Genomic DNA, 21,510 nt, shown 5'->3' with positions numbered 1-21,510 from the left:
AAGCAAATAAACACTAAAAGTAAATGGAATCCACCAGGAAGGATCACACAGGCGAAAATAAAATCCACACCTTTATTGCACAATGATTTAGTGCTTTCACCCACTGAAACATGGACTTCATCAGAATACATTATGTGTTTAATTAACCATTTAAATACTCTTCATTTTGGCACCAAGTACACTGTTAATAAAATCTTTGCTCCATTTAAAGTGAACCTACACATATTTCATATAAACAGTACTATAATGTAATAGAAAACAAATAAAATCATATGTAAAACCGAGTGGATTTTAGGCACTGACTATACAAATCATGTATACATATGTTAATGATAATGTTCTACTAAATATCCTAACCATATGCATAAGAAACGCAATAAAAAAACCAATAAAAAACCCATATTCATGTAAGTGATGTACAATATAACATATAAAGCTTATAATATCTACAGATTATGCTTTCAGTTTATAACTTAATCAAGGTTGGTACATGGGCAAAGCCAGTTCACTTTGAGATACTGTTTGAGGTTTTTTTTGAAGAGACTTTTGAAGGATTGTAGGGTTATATAGTTTGGCAACGAATTCCAGGTTTTGCTAACAAAGTTGGCAAACAGGGATTCACCAGCAGAGTTATTAGCTTTGTGGGTCTGGACCAGTAGTTTGTTGACTGACTGTAGGGATCTCAGGTTGTTATATGGCTTAATAATATTTATAAGTGAGGGGGTATCCTCAGGGTGGTACAGAATTTTGTGTGCTATTAAGATCTGAATGAAATGAATTAAGCTGGACAGTTCTAACCACTCTAGTTGTTTCAGGTTCTGGCAGTGGTGGGCTCTATAGGTGGAGCCAGTGGCGAATCTGGCAATATGGTTGTAGCTATGGGACAGCTTACCTAGTTCGGATTTGCTGAGGTCTGAGAGTACAGGAGAGGCATATAAAAGAGCAGAGAGTAGGTGTGACCGGGCAATTGAAGTCCTAGCCAGTGGGGTTAAAAATGTCTTGTTTCTATACAGTGATCCAAGCTTCTTATTGATGGTCTGTATGGTTTTGTTGACCTGTAGGTCAAATTTGAGATTATTGTCTATGATAACCCCTAGAAGTTTGATGCGTTGATCTGGGGAGATAGTGGTACCATTGTTAGACAGGAAAGAGAATGAAAGTGTGGCAGATCTTCTAGTGGGGGTGAAGAGTAGAAGTTTAGTTTTATTGGGGTTCAGCAATAGGCATTGGTTGGCGAGCCAGTTCTCAATAGTGCTGAATGTATTTTGGGTTAGGATTTGCAGTTCGGATGGGGAGGTGGCTGAGCAGATCAGAGTGGAATCATCTGCATATTGAATACAGGTAACTTTAGGGATAGCCATGTGAAAGTCGTTGATAAATATAGAGAAGAGTAGTGGACCTAGTATGGAGCCTTAAGGGACACCAAAGTGTGAGAGGTAGCTGGCTGGAGAGTTTGCCCTGCCATAGTACTGCCTGTTGTCTACCAGTCAGGTAGGACTGGAACCACTGGATTGCGTGCTTATTGAGGGAAATAGATTTTAGAGAAGGAATGAGAAGTTCATGGTTGACCATGTCAAAGGCTTTTGATAGGTCAAGAAAGAGGGCGGAGGATAGCCTATTGTCATTCCTGTTTTGGTTTATGGCATTAGTAAAGGAAAAGAGGGCTGAGGTGGTGATGTGGTATGGCTTGAAACCATGCTGGGAGTTGGATAGTAAGTTCTTCTGTGTAAGGTATTGCATTAGTTGCTTGTGTACCCATTTCTCTATTATTTTGGCTAGTGGGGAAAGAATGGCAATGAAACCCCAAAGAATGATCCTGTGAAGCTCAGAAGGAGAGCCCTCAAGTGTGGCAATAAAGTACTGAAACTTTTTCGTGTCCAGGCTGTGGTTTTCTCCTCACAGGAGCTTAAGATGACAGCAACCTGGGCACATGTGTGAGCACAGCCAAATTCTTTGGAAGACTAGTCAGCTGTTATATCTTTGGAAGAACATGATCCACATAGCAGAAGGCTACTACAACAGTGATTTATGATGATCATTGTTATGTTTTGTGTCAACATATGTTTTCTGAAGAATAAAAAGTATGACATTTTAATGTATGGCATTACTGGCTGTAATCCTCAGTGATCTACCAGAAAATCCAAACATTTACAAAGGATAGGGCACAAATTAGGTATGTTCTGCAAAATCATGAACAGTTAATGGTTTATTTAGTGAAAAAGGACTCCTCTTGATAGAACCACTGTTGTAAAGTACCATCCTGACAAGGTGTACAAAGAGGAAAACAGCAAACTGTTCAGATACAAGACCCTTTCTCACTTTCAATAACAGCCAGTTCTAGGAATTCTGATATTAAGCTTCTCATATTGCACATATCTAGCTTGAAAGTTCATTATGCTGTGCATCTACTTATAGCATCTATGCTAAAGAGTCAGCAGTTTTATGTACAGTTATTCGGTCGGAGAACAGAAAATAGTCACTTTCAAACCTTACTTCAGAACAACCATTTTACCAGTAAAATGGATGTACTGCACATATCAGCCAATCAGCTATTAATAGATATTATTGTATTAAGTGAAACATCACCCACTGCTTTGGGCATAGTTAAAGGTGATTGCTAAACTGTTAATTGACTGGCTTTAGCACAAAAATGTAACAGCGTGATGTGTTTCACTGTTTTTTTTTTTTTTTTTTAATTTCTCCAAGTCTTTCAGGTTTCTAATACCATGACTGGAATGGACTCCATTCCTCTGTCAAAGTACAATTAAAGTTTATGAAATTAGTATTATTTCAATCTTTAATGTCAGCCAGAAGTGCTGTTCGCAGCATCCGCAATGTGTCCAGTAATGACTCTTCCTGCAATTTGTACGGGGTTACATGTATTGTTAACATATCTAAATATGACTGTAGATTCTTTTTTATAAGACCCGTTGCTCCTACTGCTATTGGAACTGTCTGTATATCTTTCTTCTACATTCACTGCATTGTAGTGTACTGTGTGAGCCCTGCTGAGCACTTTCCTAGGATTTTTCCCTTTTCTCCACTGTGGTACAACCATGTATTTGGTACATATAATTTTGGGGTGTGTGGGAGGCTGGAGGTACAAGGAGGCTTTGCCTTGCTTCCAAAACATTTTTTTTTGTTTTTGTATGTTGTTTGGTTCACCAATTTCTATATTAAATTTTTGATAAATGGTGAGCTGAAAAACTGTTCTTCGGTGGGAAGTAGGTAAGCCCTGCTTTGTAAACTTGATTTATTCAGTCATTAAATTTTTAATGTTACTTGATCTGAGATGGACTTAGAACAGGATCAGTGGAATTATCTGGTAACAAACTGCTAAACAAATAAAGAAGACTGCAAGTCTAACCTGTCATAATAATTGATTTTATAACAAAAAAACGTAATAAAAATGCCCGAAAATTTACTTACACTCTTTTCAGCAAATGTTGAGTATTACTTCTCTCAATATTCCACAGTATCACAGAGTTCTTGCCAGCCAGGCAGAGCTGGTGCCAGTTCAAAGGGTTGAAGGATAAACTCGTGAATTCTGTCCCCACACGTGACTGGCTGCAAAGACATGTCCCATCTTGCCAGTTCCTAAACAACAAAAGAAAATGATTTTGTATTTTCTTAATACTTTCAATATAATACTGGCAAAGGGTGCCAATAAATGATAATAAGTACTACACATGTGTGTACTGTAAGCTTGCAAGACATAAGTGCTCATTTATTAAGGGAATATGACAACAGTGCAGCTGCCCAGCAGTGAATCTGTGTGGAACCAGGATAAGTGGAGTGCTACAGACCTACTTAAAGATAGTGCTACTATTAAAGAAACAAAGTGACTTGAAAAGGGCAGACAGTTTTATTAAGCAACAGCAAAAGACGGCATGTTGTAAGAAATAATATATATACTGAGAGAAACGGCTCCCATATCCCATTCAGTCTACTAAAATTCCAGTCAAACTTTATATACAAATAGAAACATGTGATATCTATTATCTAATGACTCTTACATACCACTTTTCAAATGTTCAACCACATTTTTTTCAAATCCTTGTCACAGACTCTGAAAGCCAGTATTTCAGGTATCTGCACAATTTCAGTAAAGGAATATTTCTCTGTCTCTCTTCGCATGTCTCCTTAATTGTCATAATGAGTTACTAAGTAAGACTCCTCCTAGTGACCTGTCTACATATGGCAAATACAGAAAAATCCCAATTATGTTATCCAGCAAAAATATTTAATTGTCTTGAAGATAAAATATTAGGATAAATGCTTTCAGCCTTACAGAATGTATAATTTTTATAGCATGACTTTACCTATACTAAATAGAAATATGAAAGAGAGCACAGGTATTTACAGTAATGACTACAAAATCAGCTGAAAGATATCATCCACTCACTGCAGCCAGCTTGCCTGAATTGTTCTACTGCGTAACTACTCGGAAAGAATATATATATATATATTTTTTTTTTTTTACCCTGCCCTTGTTCATTATATGAGCTCTGCTCCTCCAGCCACTCTAATGGGAGGTGCATGCCTACTACACGCATACCTACCCCAATACCAATATGGTACATAGCTGGGCAGATGTCACTAGGCCTCTAGCTCAGACAAGGCACGCACACTAATAATTTGCCAATGCAGCAAGTTGAATTACACTTCTGCCTAGGAAGAGTGACCCTACATCAACTGGTCACTCTCATCCTCCTACGCTAAGCCCCTCCAGTACTTCTGTTGCTAACTAAACACAGGGCATTTGTGTCATAGTCATGGCTTTATTACTCTGTACCACACAGCCAGGAGAATGGACATAGTCTTGAGTAATATGCAACCTTTCAGCACGATCTCTGTAAATTCTTCCAGACTGTGCAAGGCAACGCTAAGAACACTACTGAAGAATTTAACAATTAAGTTATAAAGGCATTACACATATATGTAAACGAGATTCAATGCAGTGAAATTATTGCAAATCTTAAGGGCAATGAGGCACGAGACAGAGGTCAGTGCTACCACAGATTCATAAAAATGCAGTTATTTCTCCAAAATGATATATCGTCACGATATGTATTGACTATTGACTTTCATTTTACTACATTGCTTAAAATATACAATTAAATAAATTACTATGATAAAAACTTCCAATCATAAATTAAATCTCAGCATAAAAGGGCTGATTTAAAACCATACATTTTTAGTGTAAAAGAAATTCAGCACTGCAATCTGTAAAACTGTGAAGCTTACTGAGCAAAGAAGACTCCAAACTGTTTCAACATTCAATATCTGGTGGGGAGAAAAACAGCCTAAGTGTAGTCCTTACTGTCTTATCCAGGTATCCAAGGTTTCCACTTTTTCTGTCACTGGCAAAATGTCCCCTGTTTAGACCTGTAGCATGTAATTTTCAGCCAGTCTGCAATAATACTGGATTATTTTTAAAATTTTTGCAAAATGTGTTGTTGCATTTTTCATGGAGACCTGGCCTGATGTCATTTTTGGGCTTTACTTGGAGACTATAACGGCTGAGCTCACTGAGAATTTGTTGCTCTTGAGTGGGTCATATAAAAGGTGGGGTGGCCATCTGCCTTTGATCCAGGTTTGAAATTTGCTAGATTCTAAATGGCCTACCTAGGTCTTTTGAATATGTTATGGAAACAGGAGTAAAACAATATTAATGTACATACCAAAATGATAGATCTGCAAGAAGGTACATTGTTTGCAACCAGCAGGACTGATGCTAAAGGCATTAGGACTACTCAGCAGGTAAAACTTTCCAAGGCTGCCAAGAAACTCTTCCTCTTCCCATCATGCAGTACATGTCTGTCTCTCTAGTTTTCATACTGCTGAGGAGATAGAAGAAGACAGAGCAGAGTAGAAAAGCTGATTGTAGACTAAATATAGGCAAGGGTGGTGGGGGTGTGTTATAGAGGATGGACCTGCGTAAAGACCTATTATGGTATCTGCCTGAAAAAAGGTACATTCTCTGTGTAACTAACTGGATAAAATCACTAGCTAATTCTCCAGGGTGGCCACCCTTGTGAGAACAAAGCAGAGATGACAGTGACACCAAATGAAAAACTAGGCATCACATCCAGCTTGGAATACTTTGCAAAATTATTGAGGTAAGACCATGCTGAAGCTGCACAAATATCATGCAAGGTGACATTACAGAAAAGTCAGTAGAAATAGCTTGAGCTCTAGTACAATGAACTCTAGGAACCACAGACAAGGGTTTTCTATGCTTCAGATTAAAATAAATAACAATAATAATAATACTAATAATACACCAAATGAACTAGCTGAACAGAGTGAGTTTAGAAACCCTTTGAGCAAATTTAGATTTTGCAAAGTAGAAATAAACAACTGATCACTATTCAGGAAATATGCAGTCCTGTCTTAATATAAGCTAAGCTACCTATGAAGATCCATAGAGTGAAAATATATTCTCTCCATTAGACTTTTGTGGAAAGAACACAGGGAAGTTGACAAGTTGTTTTGTATTGGAGTCCTTTGCCAGTACTGATATAATGGAAAGAGTTTTTGTTAGCATCATCTATATTTGTGGTAGACCAGGTAAGGAAGCCTAACAGAGAAATCCTGCAACTCAGAAAACCTTTTGGCTAAATTAATGGCCACTAAATACGGGTTCTTCTAGACAGGTACATTCGAGCCACACACAGAACAGGTGCAAAAGGAGGAATGGTGTGTTTTTTATAGCATAAAGCAGCAAAGAAATAATATATTCCCAATGGAAATTAGAAATAGAAGCCAAATGAAAACTGATGGAGGAATAACAGACTATAATCAAAAATTTCAGACAGGTTTTAAAAACCTGCAGCTCTCACCCATTCTTCGGACTGCAGACTGTTTGCATGGAAATGTCTCCAAAGCCTTTTTCTCACTCAAAATATTTTGTCTTCTTGGATAAGCAGCTATGACCAAAATGTTGGAGGTGCCTCTCTGTCACTTGCAGGGTAGATTGGGAGCATATAGTTTGGAACTGCCCCAAGGCATTCTGGGATGATTTAGTGCCCTTTTTTCTAGTTAATGTGGATGATTGTGCCAAAATGAGACTACATGGTATTTCCCTAATTTTTAATTACTTCCAGTGTACACTTTAAGGAATATTTTTGGTAGCAAAGAAAATTATAACAAGGCATTAGAATATCACCGTGGTACCTTTTATATCTGAGTATAAGACATCTTCAATGCTGAATTCAGAGTTACAAATAGCCAAGAGAAAGGGGTAAAGAAGACCTCTTCCTTTCATCTTGATTCTTCTAGCCAGATTTTGCTCTGCCCCAATAAAGAACCCCTACAATAGCAAGCCATGCATATTGTAACATGTTCTTAGTCCTGTATTCCACACTCTCAGTTCTAGTGAGTCATTCTCGGTTTCTTTTTTTCCACTTTATTTTGGACAATGGTACAGTGGATGTTAATTGTTTATCTATATTCAGTGTATACTAACTAATGAACAATATGGCAGTTGTTAAAGATTAAGTAAAAATATGAATACCTATGATATCTATCATTTATATGAATATATATAGTCAGCAGTTTGCTGTTGACACAATTGTCATGTTGATGTTTGTCAGATAAAGCCATAAAAAGATAGACAGGTAATCAAAACCTGAATGTATAGTAGAAAAGGAAGACACTGAAACTTTACTTGACACTCAAATGGAAAAATTGGTCCAATTATCATTGTAGATCTTCTAAGCAGAAGCGTTTTAAGAAGATGAGGCAATAGTAATTAGCCTGTTTAAAATATTATGACCATTGGCTGTCAGTAGGACTGAAGAAGTCACATTTTCCATCTTTAGAGAATGTAGCAAGGGATGCAAACAGTGGTGTTTCCAGTAAAGTAAATAAGGTCTGAGTAAGGATAGCCACATTTGCTGAGACTAGAAGGGGGCCACAAGAATGACGTTGGATGTTGGCCTTTAGAAGTACAGTGTTATGGGAAATGGGGGGGGGGCACTGATCCTCGGCCTAAATTCCATAGGGGGGAAATCAAAGAAAAATAGTTGGGACACTTGCTGCTGGTTGGAAACACAGAGTTTTTGCACACTGATTTGCCCAGCTGACAGAAAATCTTCCTGGCTGCTAAAAGGTTCAGAGATCATTTGTGGAGTATCACTAGTGCCTCAATCACCAGAATGCAGTTTCAGGAATTTTCTGCTAAAGATCAAGACTGTTTTATCTTGTAGAGTTCCCTTTTCCCTAAGCTACAGCAATCTCAGAGTTAATATACATAATAGTCAGGAATGTGTAGGAAGCAGTAATCATGTCAAGGAATGTAGAGGGCTTGATGCCCTGATAAATGCTTTTTAAGACCAACATGTCTCTATTGTTGTAAGAAAGTCCTTCTATACTGCGCAGCTTATAAACAAAGTGATTGTGTGTAGACCTAGGGATGTCACTGTCTCCCTTTACTCAGCCCTCATTAGACCAGTCATTGAATATGAACCCATGAACCTATAAGAAGCTATGGGAATGTGAATCATCCATTGTATTCAAATAAGGCACTGTTTTATGATTGTGACTGCACATATCAGGTAAATAACACAACAGTGTCTTATTTAAATACAATGGACTTTTCACTTTCCTAAGGCTTCTTATATATCAATGGGTTCCTATTCTAGAGATGGGACTTGGTGGCCTACATCCAGACTCTCAAGACTTTGCGACAATGAGGACAAGATCGAGTATTCCCCTTCTTGTTAATGTACAAAGACAACAATTATAATTCTCTATGTGCAGCACAACTATCTAAGGTAGGGAGTTTTGAATGGTTATTAAGTTGAGTAGACCAAACCTCATCTTTAAATGCTTCTTTGGAGATGAGACTCTGAAGGTAAAAAGGCACCCTAAACTGTTAGCCTTTTTTAGTGTCTGCCCTTACCATACAGCAAACTCATCAGCAGTGACTGATGCACAATGAGACTGCAACTGAAAAGAATTTTCAGATAGTAAATGCATGGGCTCCAACTACTACTGAAGATAGGATCTGCAAGCATTTGATATCTTTATTGAAAAGAACAGAGAATAAAGACTTCTGACCAGTGGATCCAGACCATCCACTGCAGCAATCAGGAGTAGTCTGGAATGGAGTGCAACAATGCCTGCTGTTGTCACATGGCCTACCATTTTGAGGCAGATATTTTCTGACACAGACTGAGATGAGAGAAGTAGTGTTATTGCTCTCTATAGGTGAAGTAACATGCCTTAGGGCGAGAAGGCCAACAAAGAGTTGCATCTAGAATGCTGACAAGGAAGAATAAGATTTGTACCAATTTGCTAAGTTCTTCATAGTCCCAGAGGAATGAAACAACTTCAACAGACTTACTGTGCTGTTCCAAATTCTTCGGGGGGGGGGGGGGGACCAGTCACTGCTGAAGTGTTAATGTAGACATACACCACCTGCACAACCCAACTAGGGATAAAGGTGAGCCCAAAGGGCAGAGTACTGAGCTGACTAAGTGTGAAGTGGATGCATAAATACTTACAGCAGTCCATGAAAATCTTCATAAGGAAGTAGGTATAAAGGCTCAAAAATAATGTCTAGTCTCATTCTAACAAAGAGGGAGTTACTGCACAATGACCATCTTAAAGGTTTCTTTTGGGAGAAAGTAATTTAGGCCACTGAAGTCCAATATGCATTTGAGGTCTTTTGTTTTTTTTTTTTTTGGCACAAAAAATAATATGGAATAATACCCTAAGCCTTTCTGATAAGTTAAAAACCATATTGATGGCTTTTTATGAGAGGCTTAACACTGCCTTCTTTGCTGCTTGTTTCTGATGGCATGGGACATCTGAGGAGGAAGTGTGGGGAGAAGCAAAAAAGGGGACTAGTACCCTTTGAATATTATTTCTCACATGTAATCATCCCTGGTTATCTTCTTCCATATGGATAAATGAAGGGAAAGATGATATCCAATACCTCTAAATAGGAATAGTCAGGAAAGTCCTCAGGATGGCTGCTGTCCATCCATGGGATACCCAAAGCCTCCTGGAGAAAACAAAGACCACTTGCATTTGGGATTGTGATTCTGGAGGAAACTGGCATTAGGAAATTGCCGCTTTTCAGCAGTCTTACTATTTCTATATCTGCTGCTGTGTCCCACTGGAATCCCATCCAGCACTAGATCATCTTTCATTTAGCATGCTGTGAGGGATAAAGTTTAATGCCCACAGTAGGAAAGGATTTGTCTAGTTTCTCCAAATTCTTATGAGTCATTTGTACCTCTTTCCCAAACAGGAAAGCATCACAAAATAAGGAATCTCAAAACATCACATCAATCAATGAAAGCGCCAGGAGTTTGAAAAATGCTGAATCCTGAAGTCCATGTAGCTCCCTCAGTGTAGTTATGTAACATATAGACCAATGGACTTCTAAAGTTAGAGAATGCTGGGCATTGAATCTGCAAATTTTCCTTAAGTGACTGACATATCTGGCAACCCTTCTAATGTCTGGTGTATTTTGTCAAGTCACTCTAAAAATACACTATGTGTGTTAAGTAACTCAGTGCCCATTAGGATCAAATGGCAGGAGCAAAAATACTCTTCCTGACTCTATCCCGCCATGTGTGACTCCCTGTCCAGATGATAAACAATTAGATTCTGAGATATTGAAGTCTTCCTAAGAGCCACTGTAGAAATGATGGCATCTAGCTGTGTCTCCAAACAAATGGAACAATCCCTAGGGGGCTTAGACTGGATCTTAAGCCAGCCAACTTAGGTACTCAGAACAATGTACCTGGGTTCTCCCAAGTCACTATGGTGGTTTCTTTAGGGGCATCCACTAAGGGAAGAGCAACTCTGGAAGACTACAGAGTGAACCTGCAGTTTATATTGGATACAGGATATTGGTTAGTCTGCCCAACCTCTAATCTGATGCATCAGCTGTAAGTGCTCATCCAACTATGGGTCTTCTAGAAGGGAGAAAGGTGAGTTTGCCCTTTATTATTATTCTTTATCTGGGCTGTCTAAAGGAAACTTCACAGGGAACTCAGTATAAGGGGTCTTTGTTAAAGTCTTTCTAGGTCTCCTGAGTAAGAGGAATAAAGGATCATTTTTATGAAAGATCTGGATTTTTAGGAGTAAAGAAAACCTGGGAGACTTCTGTCATGCTGACTTTATATGAGAAGCATAAATGTTTTTACAATGGGGCAGAAGGAAGAAGAATGGCCTCAGACATCGAACTTGACAGATGTCAGAAACCAAGGTGCCAACTTTAGAAACACTGATATAGAAGGAGACCAGAACCAGCATGGTCAATAGTGGTATAATCTCTATTTGTGACATTACAACCACTGGTAACACAGATACGAGATAAACGGATGCCAGAGGAAGTTGCATCACTGCCAGTGCCAAAGCTAAAGTTACTGACATCAGCAGGTTGATCACGGGTGCTGGCCAGAAAACTGCAGAACTGGTAATGGAGGTGGAGGGGCTCAGAATACCAACAGTAGAGAAAGCCACTCCAGCAAGACTTTTGATGCTCCACAGCAGAAAGAATAGGAAGAAAGCACCATATTTCCTATCTTGGGCTCTTATAAAAATCTCTGCCAACTTATATAGCAATAAGGCAGGACAGCAAATTAACTGACTTAGTGACACCCAACCTGCAATGGACCACTGGAGATTTCCAAAGCAAAATATTTTGCAATTACAATAGTCTGTGCCTTAGCAAACTCAACTAACAGTTGTCTCTTTTGCAATCACTTTAGTAGCAAAATAATCCACCACATAGTACATGAAGAAACAGAAGGAAAAACCTGAACAGAAGCAGACAGGTTTCTTTTTTTTGTTTTAGTAAGGGAGAGAGAGGAGAGTCCTTATCCAGGAATTCCTTTAACTTGTTGAAGAGAGGAATTATTGGGAAGAACTGGATGGCTATCCTAACTACGAAGCAAGCTTTACAGAAAAGACTTTTTCCAATTGATGCGATTGGGCCTTTAACTTTTCCCTGCATCTGTGATGAGCCACTTCAGTGGAATCCTGGCAATAAGCATGCTTGAAGATGTTATGAACCTCACCAAGACACATTACAAACTGAGCATGTCTGCAGTGAGGAGAAAAGCCCTACCACAGGTACACTTTCAGAAAAGAGGGTAAAATATCATATGATGTGGGGCAAAACCCAATGGTACAGAAATGGAGAAAATTTTGTGAAATGAAAAATGTTTCAGAGAGCAAATTACAAAAATAAAAGATAATACACAAGAAAATGAAAACCAAAGGAAAAAATAAGGACTTGCATACAGAATGCACATACACTATCTGTCAAACTTAACATAAAGCATGGCAGGTAACTTGAGAATCTAACATATGTGGTACTTGACAGAGAATTAGATGGTTCCTGGGCAGCTGAGAAAGTTTTGACAGCTGTGTAGTCCTAGTGCAAGAAGCATCAGTCCAGTTAGTTACAGATGACTGATATGTTTTTATTAGCGCTATAGGTTTTTCCTGGACTATCATCCGAGAGGGAAATGGTAAAATGTTCTACAAAAATTCACTGATCTCTTCGCGTATCTGGTGTTTAGGGTACTCTAAATGGTTATTATTGAGGGACTTCAAAACTGATCTCTTATCTGGCGTTTAGGTAGTCTCAATGGTTATTATTGAGGGACTTCAAAATCCAGACTAAAAACAAAGAAGATAATTTTCTATAGAGTATTACAAGAAGTTTGGGAAACCATGTAGTTCAAGACATGCATGCCTCACCAATGTGCCTAGAATTCATTTTAAGTGTTCCAGATTCTCTGATACTGATTGACAGACAGTTCCATAATTCTGATGCAGAAAATGCAAGTGTATGAATTCCATCATAAGGACAGCTGGTTGGAGGATTCCCTTTAGGGCTGAGATAAAACTGATAGCAAATGTCAGACCTGCATCTGATCTTTTAGCAAGTGCTCAGTGGGTGTAAATCTGGAATATGGATTCTGGCCACAAAAAGAAAAAGATACACAAGAAGATTTTACTGTTGAAGTAAACAATCAATCAGCTAACCTTCAAGGCCAAGAGCTGGAATCAATTTGGACAGCATAAACATTTTTGATGGTTTATAGCCCTTTGGTAATATATGATGTTACTTTAGAAATTATACTGTATTTGTGGATTTTTTCAAGACCCCCCCCCCACCCCATGAAAGATCTTACTAATAAGTGCCCTTGCAAGTATCAAATATCCCTTAGCATTCTGCATATATCATAGCTTCCGTTAGGAAACAGTAACAATAATACATTTATTAGGATGTTTCACTGCATTTAATTTAATTGTTTCACTGGGCAAAAAAAAAAAAAAACATTAGACAAATTGCATTTACAAAAAGAACAGTGATTGCAGAAAAAATATAAAATCAATCAGTTCACAAAGAGGGAGACTGCAGCATACAAATGGTCAGTGAGTCTAATAATTGTGAAAACGGAACCACTTTTAATAAAGTTTTTTTTTATATAATGCCAGGAATTTATCTGTAGTCTCTGTTTCATCTTCTTATTCAGCTACTGCTGACTATTCTGCTTCTCATAAGTTCTATGAATAAAAAAAAGAAATGCAGAAAGACAAATGAGAGAAAAGTTCAAAAGTTTAAAATAACTGATTCCTTCAAGCATACCACAGGAACATGTGGTTTTCATCGAGAGTCCCAAGCCTAACATGCAGAGCTAGACAGTCATTTCTAAAGCACCTCTTGTACCCCACAGGACAGTATCTAATTGCTACATCATGGCCAGCTAACCAACCCCACAACTTATATAAGGGGTCTTGCACAGACAAGCAATATCTGAGAAGGGAAATTCAAGTCACAAATGTGATGGTCAAAACAGTGCCGAAAGGTAAGGATATATGTTTGTAAAAAGGGAAGCATGTCAATATATCAATACCTTCCCTCACAAAGTCAAAAAGATATCTCACCAAAAGCACTTTTGGAAAAACTCTTGAGTAAGCAGGGGGCTCTAAATATATCTATTCCAAGGTCACACACAACAGTAGACAAAAGGGAATTCCCCACTGTATGCAAATGTATGTTCATTGAAATTGCCTTTGGTCTATCAACAGGCTCCCATAAAGTCCACATCCCACCATGGATACCAGAAGTCTGAAATTCAGGCTAAGTAACCCTCCAAATGCTCTGTAAGTTCTATCTTCTTCCCCTCTCCCAAGTGAACTTCCTACTTTTGCAGTGTCAACATCCAGAGACCAAATTCCACAGGGAGGCACATGTCTGAGCAAGTGAGGGAAAGTAGATGAGAACTGGGAGAAAAAGATGGCAAGTTGGCTCAGTGCTTGAAAACACAAGTCCTACATTTCCAATGGCAAATGCTTCACAGAATAAAACCTTGCAGCAGATTTATAATAATACATAAACAGATCATTATTTTGTGAAGAGTAATTATACCGTTGAATGGGTTACCTAAATAGTTTATTGTGTAATTTCAGAATTTAGGAAACATACTAATGTTTAAACAGAATATTAAAAATTTCTATCAAGAAGAATAGGTCTTAATTACACATATAAGGTTAATTACTTGTTATCAACATATGATCAATAATAATGGAAAATGAAGATTAATAAAGTGGAAGTGAAGAGGGTGAAGGATATGCTGCATGAAGAAATAAGTCTGGTACTGAAAAAATAATGCATATTATGTAAATATAGGATAACTAAAGTAATAGGAGTATGGGATTTGATTCCAGCCCAAAGTCCTTCTTAAAAGAACATTAAACATGTAGCTGGACAAAAGAATTAGGCCAAAGAAATGCATTGTACACAACAGCCAGCAGGTCAATGTAGCAGAAAGCATTACTGAATTACAGAAGAAAACCATGCAAGAGAACCTAACACACATACAAATGGCTGATTGTAGAAAGAGACTAAAGACGGGACATTGGATATAACTCTCCAAACTTCTACTTAGTTTTCTTGTAGAGTTTCTAACAAAAGGGAGTTAAGCAAAATCTACACACTAGCAAAGAAATTCTAAACTTTCAAGTGTTAAAGTCAGTAGCTAAGGAATATGATGCTATTTATTAAAATATCAATGTATTACATCTGCTGTATAGTCACAGTAAAATTACCCACTTCTTGCACTACTAATTAATTTAGTTGCACCTCGTGATAACGTTGTATGAGACAAAGTTAAATTTGCAATAAAAATTTCCAACAAAAATAAAACATCCAGCACTTGTATATTTACTGAGCACCTTCAGAAAACTTTCACTTACGCAGACATATTATGTGTAAATACCATATCTCATTTGAAGGTTTAAAAATATAATAAACGTATCAACTGCTGAAAGCTTTATATAACATTTTAGGGCATATTAGTATCCGGAACTCTTTCAAATAGTTCTATAGGTTTACAGGAACTCAGCTCCAAAAAAAAAAAAAAAAAATACAGTAATATTTATAATCTTCTGCAGAAGAGCGGTCTCCGTGTACTAGCTACTGCAGAATCCTCAATGGAATACAGCCATATATGGTTATCATGGACTCTAGCCACATCACCTGCATAAGTAAATATACACATGAAGATCAGGTAATTTCTGGATACTCAGGAGAATGAGTTGTGTTTATTCAGTGATTTACCTCATTTCTGCAATACACTACTTCCTCAAAATGTATTTTAGCAGTTTTAATCCCATTAAGTGTACTTGTTACATATTACATTTATGTTTAGCTAGCATAACCTCATTTAACTATACACTAGTGCTCTCATTTTGCATGGACATACTGTATACTTGACTCGTTAAATCACTGTTATTTATGAGCACTTTCTGCAGAAATTTGAGCTGGGTTAACACATACATCAAGACATCAAAGACTGATGTTCATAATACAGCTACTTACCATATTGTAAGGGCAAATTCGGGGACTGCAGAATAACTGGCCAAGTAAGGACTGGAACAGCTAAAGGTTAATAAAGAGTAGTCCAGCTGTACCTCACCTAAAACATAATAGATGCACATATATTAAAGATATTAGACAAGTATTGTGCATATGTCATAGCTTCTGTTAGGACACAGTAACAATAATACATTTATTAAGATGTTTCACTGCATTTAATTCAATTGTTTCACTGGACAAAAAACACTACATAAATTGCATTTACAAAGAGAACAGTGATTGCAGAAGAAATATAAAATCAATCAGTTCACAAAGAGGGAGACTGCAGCATGCAAATGGTCAGTGAAAATATATTCCCCTTCAAAAAAAGGAAAGTTACTGATTTCGAGGCCATCCTGAAAGAATTTAGAGATTATTTTAACATAATAAATAACAATAATTCTTTACTGGATCATCAAAAGAGAATTAAGAAATATAACAAAACATTAACTGAAGACCAAATACATTTTATTGACAGACCTATTTTCAATTCTGAATTAGAAGCGCAAATTAAAAATTAAAAACAAACAAGGCTCCTGGTAATAATGGTATAATTCCAGAACTTTATAAGTTTATGCCAAAAGAAGCTTTGAATATATTGCTTAAAGTTTTCAAGGTAGTAAAAAAATTAGAAAATGTTCCCTCTTCTTGGAAATACTCTTATTTCTCCAATCTTAAAATCAGATAAAGATCCTGTAAAATGCTATTCTTATAGATCAATTTCTTTAACTATAGATTATATTATGTCCATACATGCTGATAGATTGAAACAGTTTCTTCCACTTCTGACTGATGATGACCAAACTGACTTTATCTTAAATAGAAACTCATATGACAATATCAGAAGAATCTCATCATTAATTGAACTGGCAAATAAAATAAAAGAAAACTTAACTAAAGCAAGTCTGAATACCAACCATGCTTTTGATTTGGTCAGTTGGAATTCTCTGTCACTGGTACTTGAAGAAAGTAACATATCAAACAAATATGCACAACTTAACCTTCTACATTAACTCTTATGCATGTATTAACAGTTTTCACACTTCTGAATCAATTAAAATATTTAAAGAAACTAAACAAGGATGTTCACTTTCACCTTTACTTTTTACATTAGTAATAGAGCCATTTGCTAATTTAATACGGTCATCCTAGACATTAAAGGTTTCCATAACAAGTATGAATCTAACATCTAAAATCCAGTTGTTTGCAGACAATATTCTTCTGATATTACATGAATGTAATGATTCACTTTCAACCCTCTTTAGTCTAATGGAAACCTTACAGAAGAAATCTGGACTCACAAACAAAAATATTACCTATAAACTATAATACTAATGACATGGGGAAAAGATTTAATAAACATATAGCCCAAGAAAAAAATTGTTAAATTATCTGGGAATAATTCTCGCTGAAAACATTAACAAAATAACAAATATCAATCATAATAGTAGTTTATTTTCTATAGAAAATCTTATAACTAAGTGGAATTGATTTGTTTTACTATGGATGACAGACTTTCATAATCAAAATGATTATTCTTCCAAAAATCCTATACATAGTGCACTCACTATCTTTATCATCTTCTAAAACTTTTATAAAAAAGTTTAATTCTTTAATTTTAAGATTCTTGTGGTATCCTAATAAACCCAAGATACCTTTAAGTCATCATATCAGAGACTGGTCCTTTGGAGGTATTAGGTTACAAGATTTAGAACTATATTCACTATCATCTATTATCAAAACAATAATTTTATGGTAAAATAGTTATTATACTGCTAAATGGAAGGACATTTAAAGAAACTTTTGAACACAATAAAGCACCTTAAAACATTTTAATTATTATTTAACATCAAATAATTCTCTGTTTTGGTTATTAAAGTAACTTTTCATAAATAACCCTAATCAAACAATTAATTCTGATAATATTACTATTATAGTGAATACTCTGAAAGATTTTACTTATAGAAATCTAAGGTATAAAACATTTTTTTCTTATCTTTCCAATAGCTTATATTCAAAATAATATTTCTACTTTAAATATATCTATAATGACTACTTTCAAAGAAAATAATCTGATATATTGGTCCCAGTTAATGAATAAAGAATGCCTGTATTCTGCCCAATATATAATTAAAAAGTTTCATATGGAAGATGACTTATGGCTACATATTCAGAATTGTAGACAATTTGTAGAACACAAAACTGAAGTTATGCAACCATCAGTGAGAAATTCTGTTCCTAATTTCATTGAACTTTTAACTATCTTGGTAAAACAGAAAATATCTGGGAAAGGTCTTTTTATCCAAAATTTATAAAATAATAAAAAAAGAATTACAGTACAATTAAGAAAACTATTGGAACTATTTTAAACTTACAAATAACAAACCTCATAATGAAGAGGATAAACGACTATTTTTATCTTCTTCTAAACAAACCACATGTTCACTTAAATGGAAACTGTACTCTTGGAAATTGTTATATAGGCCTTTCTTTACACCACACAGAATAGAATTAATATCCACAACCAAGAAGATTTGTTGGAGATGTAAATTAGACACTAAAGCTAATTGGGAAAATATGTTTTTTTGAATGTGTTATAATTAAACTAAATTGGAAAGAGATTAATACGTTTGTTAGAGAAAAACACATCTCTCATGATTATTCTACACAAAATGCACATTAACTTACAATTTCTTCACAAATATGTTTGATAAATTATTTAATATTTGTTCATGCTAAAAATATGTAGTATAGATGCACAGTTATGCACACCACAAATACTTATTGTAGTTCTAAGCATTTCGCAACTGCATTCTAATATCAAGCTGCAAGTGTATTAACAGATGACTGATGGTAAAGAAAGTGCCGAAGGGGTATGGGATGTTATAAAGATGGGTTTATGAAAGCAAGAAAGAACACACTGTAGGTAAGTTCTGACCTTCCCAGGCTGGGATGGGTAGTTATAAGGAATGTTGGGGAGTTATAATGTTACTGGTAGTGAAATATACAAGGTCAAAAAAAAAAAACAAGACTGATTTTCAAGCCAGATGGCTTGTGTTTTTCTAAAACATTATTGGTACTAAAAACATGATTAAGTATTCACGTCGAGCACTAAGTGAGAAGCATGAGGGTCTGCAGATATCCTATTTGTCAACATCAGTATTCTGCATGCATGATACTGATAAGAAAAGGAAATGAAAACTGTGTATTTCTGCTGCTTGGTGAGACTGATTTTCAAATAGTGAAGATAGTTTCCCTGCACTGACATATGTGGATTTAAATAAAAAGAAAATGTTTTGCACATCCTGAAGAGTTATTCTTGACTCAAGACTAAAAGGTAACTAGTGTTACTTATGTAAATTTTAAACTGCACTTTAACGTTTTGTTGCCATACTTGAAATCTGAACTTTGATCTTGCTGTGGAACATTGTGGAATGAATAATAAGGGCCCAGCACAGAAAGTTATTTTGTGAATTCCACACTGTTTTGTAAGGAATGGTCAGAGATCGGACAGGTAACTATTCAGGGTGTGCAAACATATAGGCTAGAGATGTTTTTTCTTTCTTTCCTCTCTTTTAGGAAACTGCAGTTCAAAGTAATGGTGGAAATGTGTTTATTGTGCTGTTAAATTACTGTTTTAAGTATATACTGTGTACTGTTTTGTTCAATGACTGATCTTGCTTACTATTTTGTTGAATGACTGACTTTGCTTTTCAAGTATATGAGGTTCCTGTTTGTTGAATGACTGAGTTGCTTGTTAGGTATGTGGTGTCTGCTGCCTTGTGGAATGACAGAAATTTGCTTATTCATTGTCTGTAAAAGTTATAGTGGATGGGTCCTACAGGATTTAAGGACAAGGTTATGTGCACATAACAAAAAGAATTTCACACAAGGAGGTGCCTTATGTTGAGGATGGTACCCTTAAGGTTATAGTGGGTGGATCCCACAGCAACTAAGGACAAGTTGTTTACTTTATATGTGTATGTATTAAAACACAAAACAAACAAAAAAAGAGAGAGAATTTAACACAAGGTGGCGTCTTGTGTCGAGTGCAGTACGTTCAGGACAAAAAAAAAAGTAAGCGGCATGACTGTTTACTTTGTGCTGCATTAATGTGTGACTGATGTCTGTGTTGGGTGATGTTATGATGCAGAGACAGAGAGAGAGAATAAGACAAAAGTTAGAAAAGTTAAAAGTAGAGTTAACTCAAATTTATGAGCCTAAAGCATGTTGAAACTTAAGTGTGTCTGCTGTTACGTCAAGTCCAGGTGTGACTGTGTAAAAGTACCTTCAGAGGGTGCACAAAAGAGTAGTCAGTTCCGATTGCAATGCTGGAGCTGTAACTTTTGAGCTCATGATGGTTGCTGTGGGAAAAGGCTGATCAAAACCTCTTCTCTGTCACTGCATGATGACTGAATTCCTACCCTTCCCTTTCTGAATGGTGTGTGCATTGATACACTTTTTTGTCTTTCCTCTGAACTGCCAGGATCTGTAAGATAAGTCTTAAAAAAAAAAGACATATAAAAAATGAAAAAAAGAGACAGAACAATGGGAACAAAGATAAGCAAGCAAGATTTAATCCATGAAAAGGGAACACCTGCATATTTTATGTATCATAGTTTAAGGAAGTTGTAAGTATTTGCATGATTGATTTCAGGTTACTAAGAATTGTTCTGGTGGGATATTTCTATTAAATGGAACTTAAGATAGGGATAAATTAATGAACTTGAAAGGTATTTGGGGGAAAAAAGAAGAAAGACAAAGTAAGTGGGTAACAAATGTCAGTATTTTATTATTGGTAAACTGAAGCTTTAAAAGGAAAAGAGTCAGTATTAAGGGGGTTACAGGATGCTAATAAACAACTGTTGCAAAAGGTAAAAGATATTAAGAAAGCAGTACAGCCAATAAAAAGCGATCCCTTTATCCTGTTTTGGCAGGTTTGAAAAAAAACAAAAACAAAGGATGACCAAAAAGCAGAGACTTTTAAAGAGGATGATAATCCTCCAGTAGCTACTGCACCTTCACCCCCATATGTACCGGTACAGGTGGCCCCTGTACAAGATTCTGCTGTTTCTGAAACCTCTGCATTTTTGAACACATGTTCAGTGTGGTAGCGTTATAAATGAACTTGGTTCCCCTGTTCACCTCTTATCTTTAGAACAGGCATCTGCTGTCAAAATGTTTTTTTCTTTCTTCTTCCCATCATTCTCAACAAGCTTCTACCTTTCCAACAGGAGCACTAGTGTTTGACACATCTCTGGCTCATCACAAGCGCTCACATGATAGGGTAGGACAAGAGACTATTGCTTCTGCATAAAATCTTTTGGCACCTTTAAAAAAAATGGGGGGGGGGGGCTAATGATGATTTGCAAACTATGTCTAAATGTTTTCTAACTGGAAAACAAAAACATCCATGAAAGTTTAAGGAGGAATTAAAAAAAAAACTATTACAACCCTACTTTGACAGATTTAAACCAGCTGCTTCAAATGAAATAACGCAGTTACTTGAAAAGGCTAAAATAACAAATTTTATTCCCATGGGACATGCACTAATAGATAAAAGGATAGCATTGTTAAATTACAAAAGTGTGTCAGGCATGTAGGTACAATAA

At 36.3% G+C, this 21,510-nt stretch overlaps 1 protein-coding gene across 1 annotated transcript in view; it reads right to left on the bottom strand.

The window, feature by feature from the left end:
- The window catches only part of CFAP43 (cilia and flagella associated protein 43), a 3,581,735-nt gene that overhangs the window by 3,229,211 nt on the left and 331,014 nt on the right, over positions 1-21,510 (bottom strand). Inside the window, exons 3-4 of the mRNA XM_044055952.1 lie at positions 15,863-15,959; positions 3,430-3,597 (exon numbers count right to left, since the gene is read on the bottom strand). Coding sequence (XP_043911887.1) covers positions 3,430-3,597; positions 15,863-15,959 — 265 coding nt within the window. The remainder of the gene's footprint in view (positions 1-3,429; positions 3,598-15,862; positions 15,960-21,510) is intronic.

The sequence above is a fragment of the Protopterus annectens genome, chromosome 14.part0 (genome assembly GCF_019279795.1).
Source record: "Protopterus annectens isolate FY-2018-M chromosome 14.part0, PAN1.0, whole genome shotgun sequence".
In the NCBI taxonomy this organism is placed as follows: Eukaryota; Metazoa; Chordata; order Ceratodontiformes; family Protopteridae; genus Protopterus; species Protopterus annectens.
Note: the sequence above shows the minus strand (reverse complement) of the source record. Positions and strands in the feature narration are given on the sequence as shown.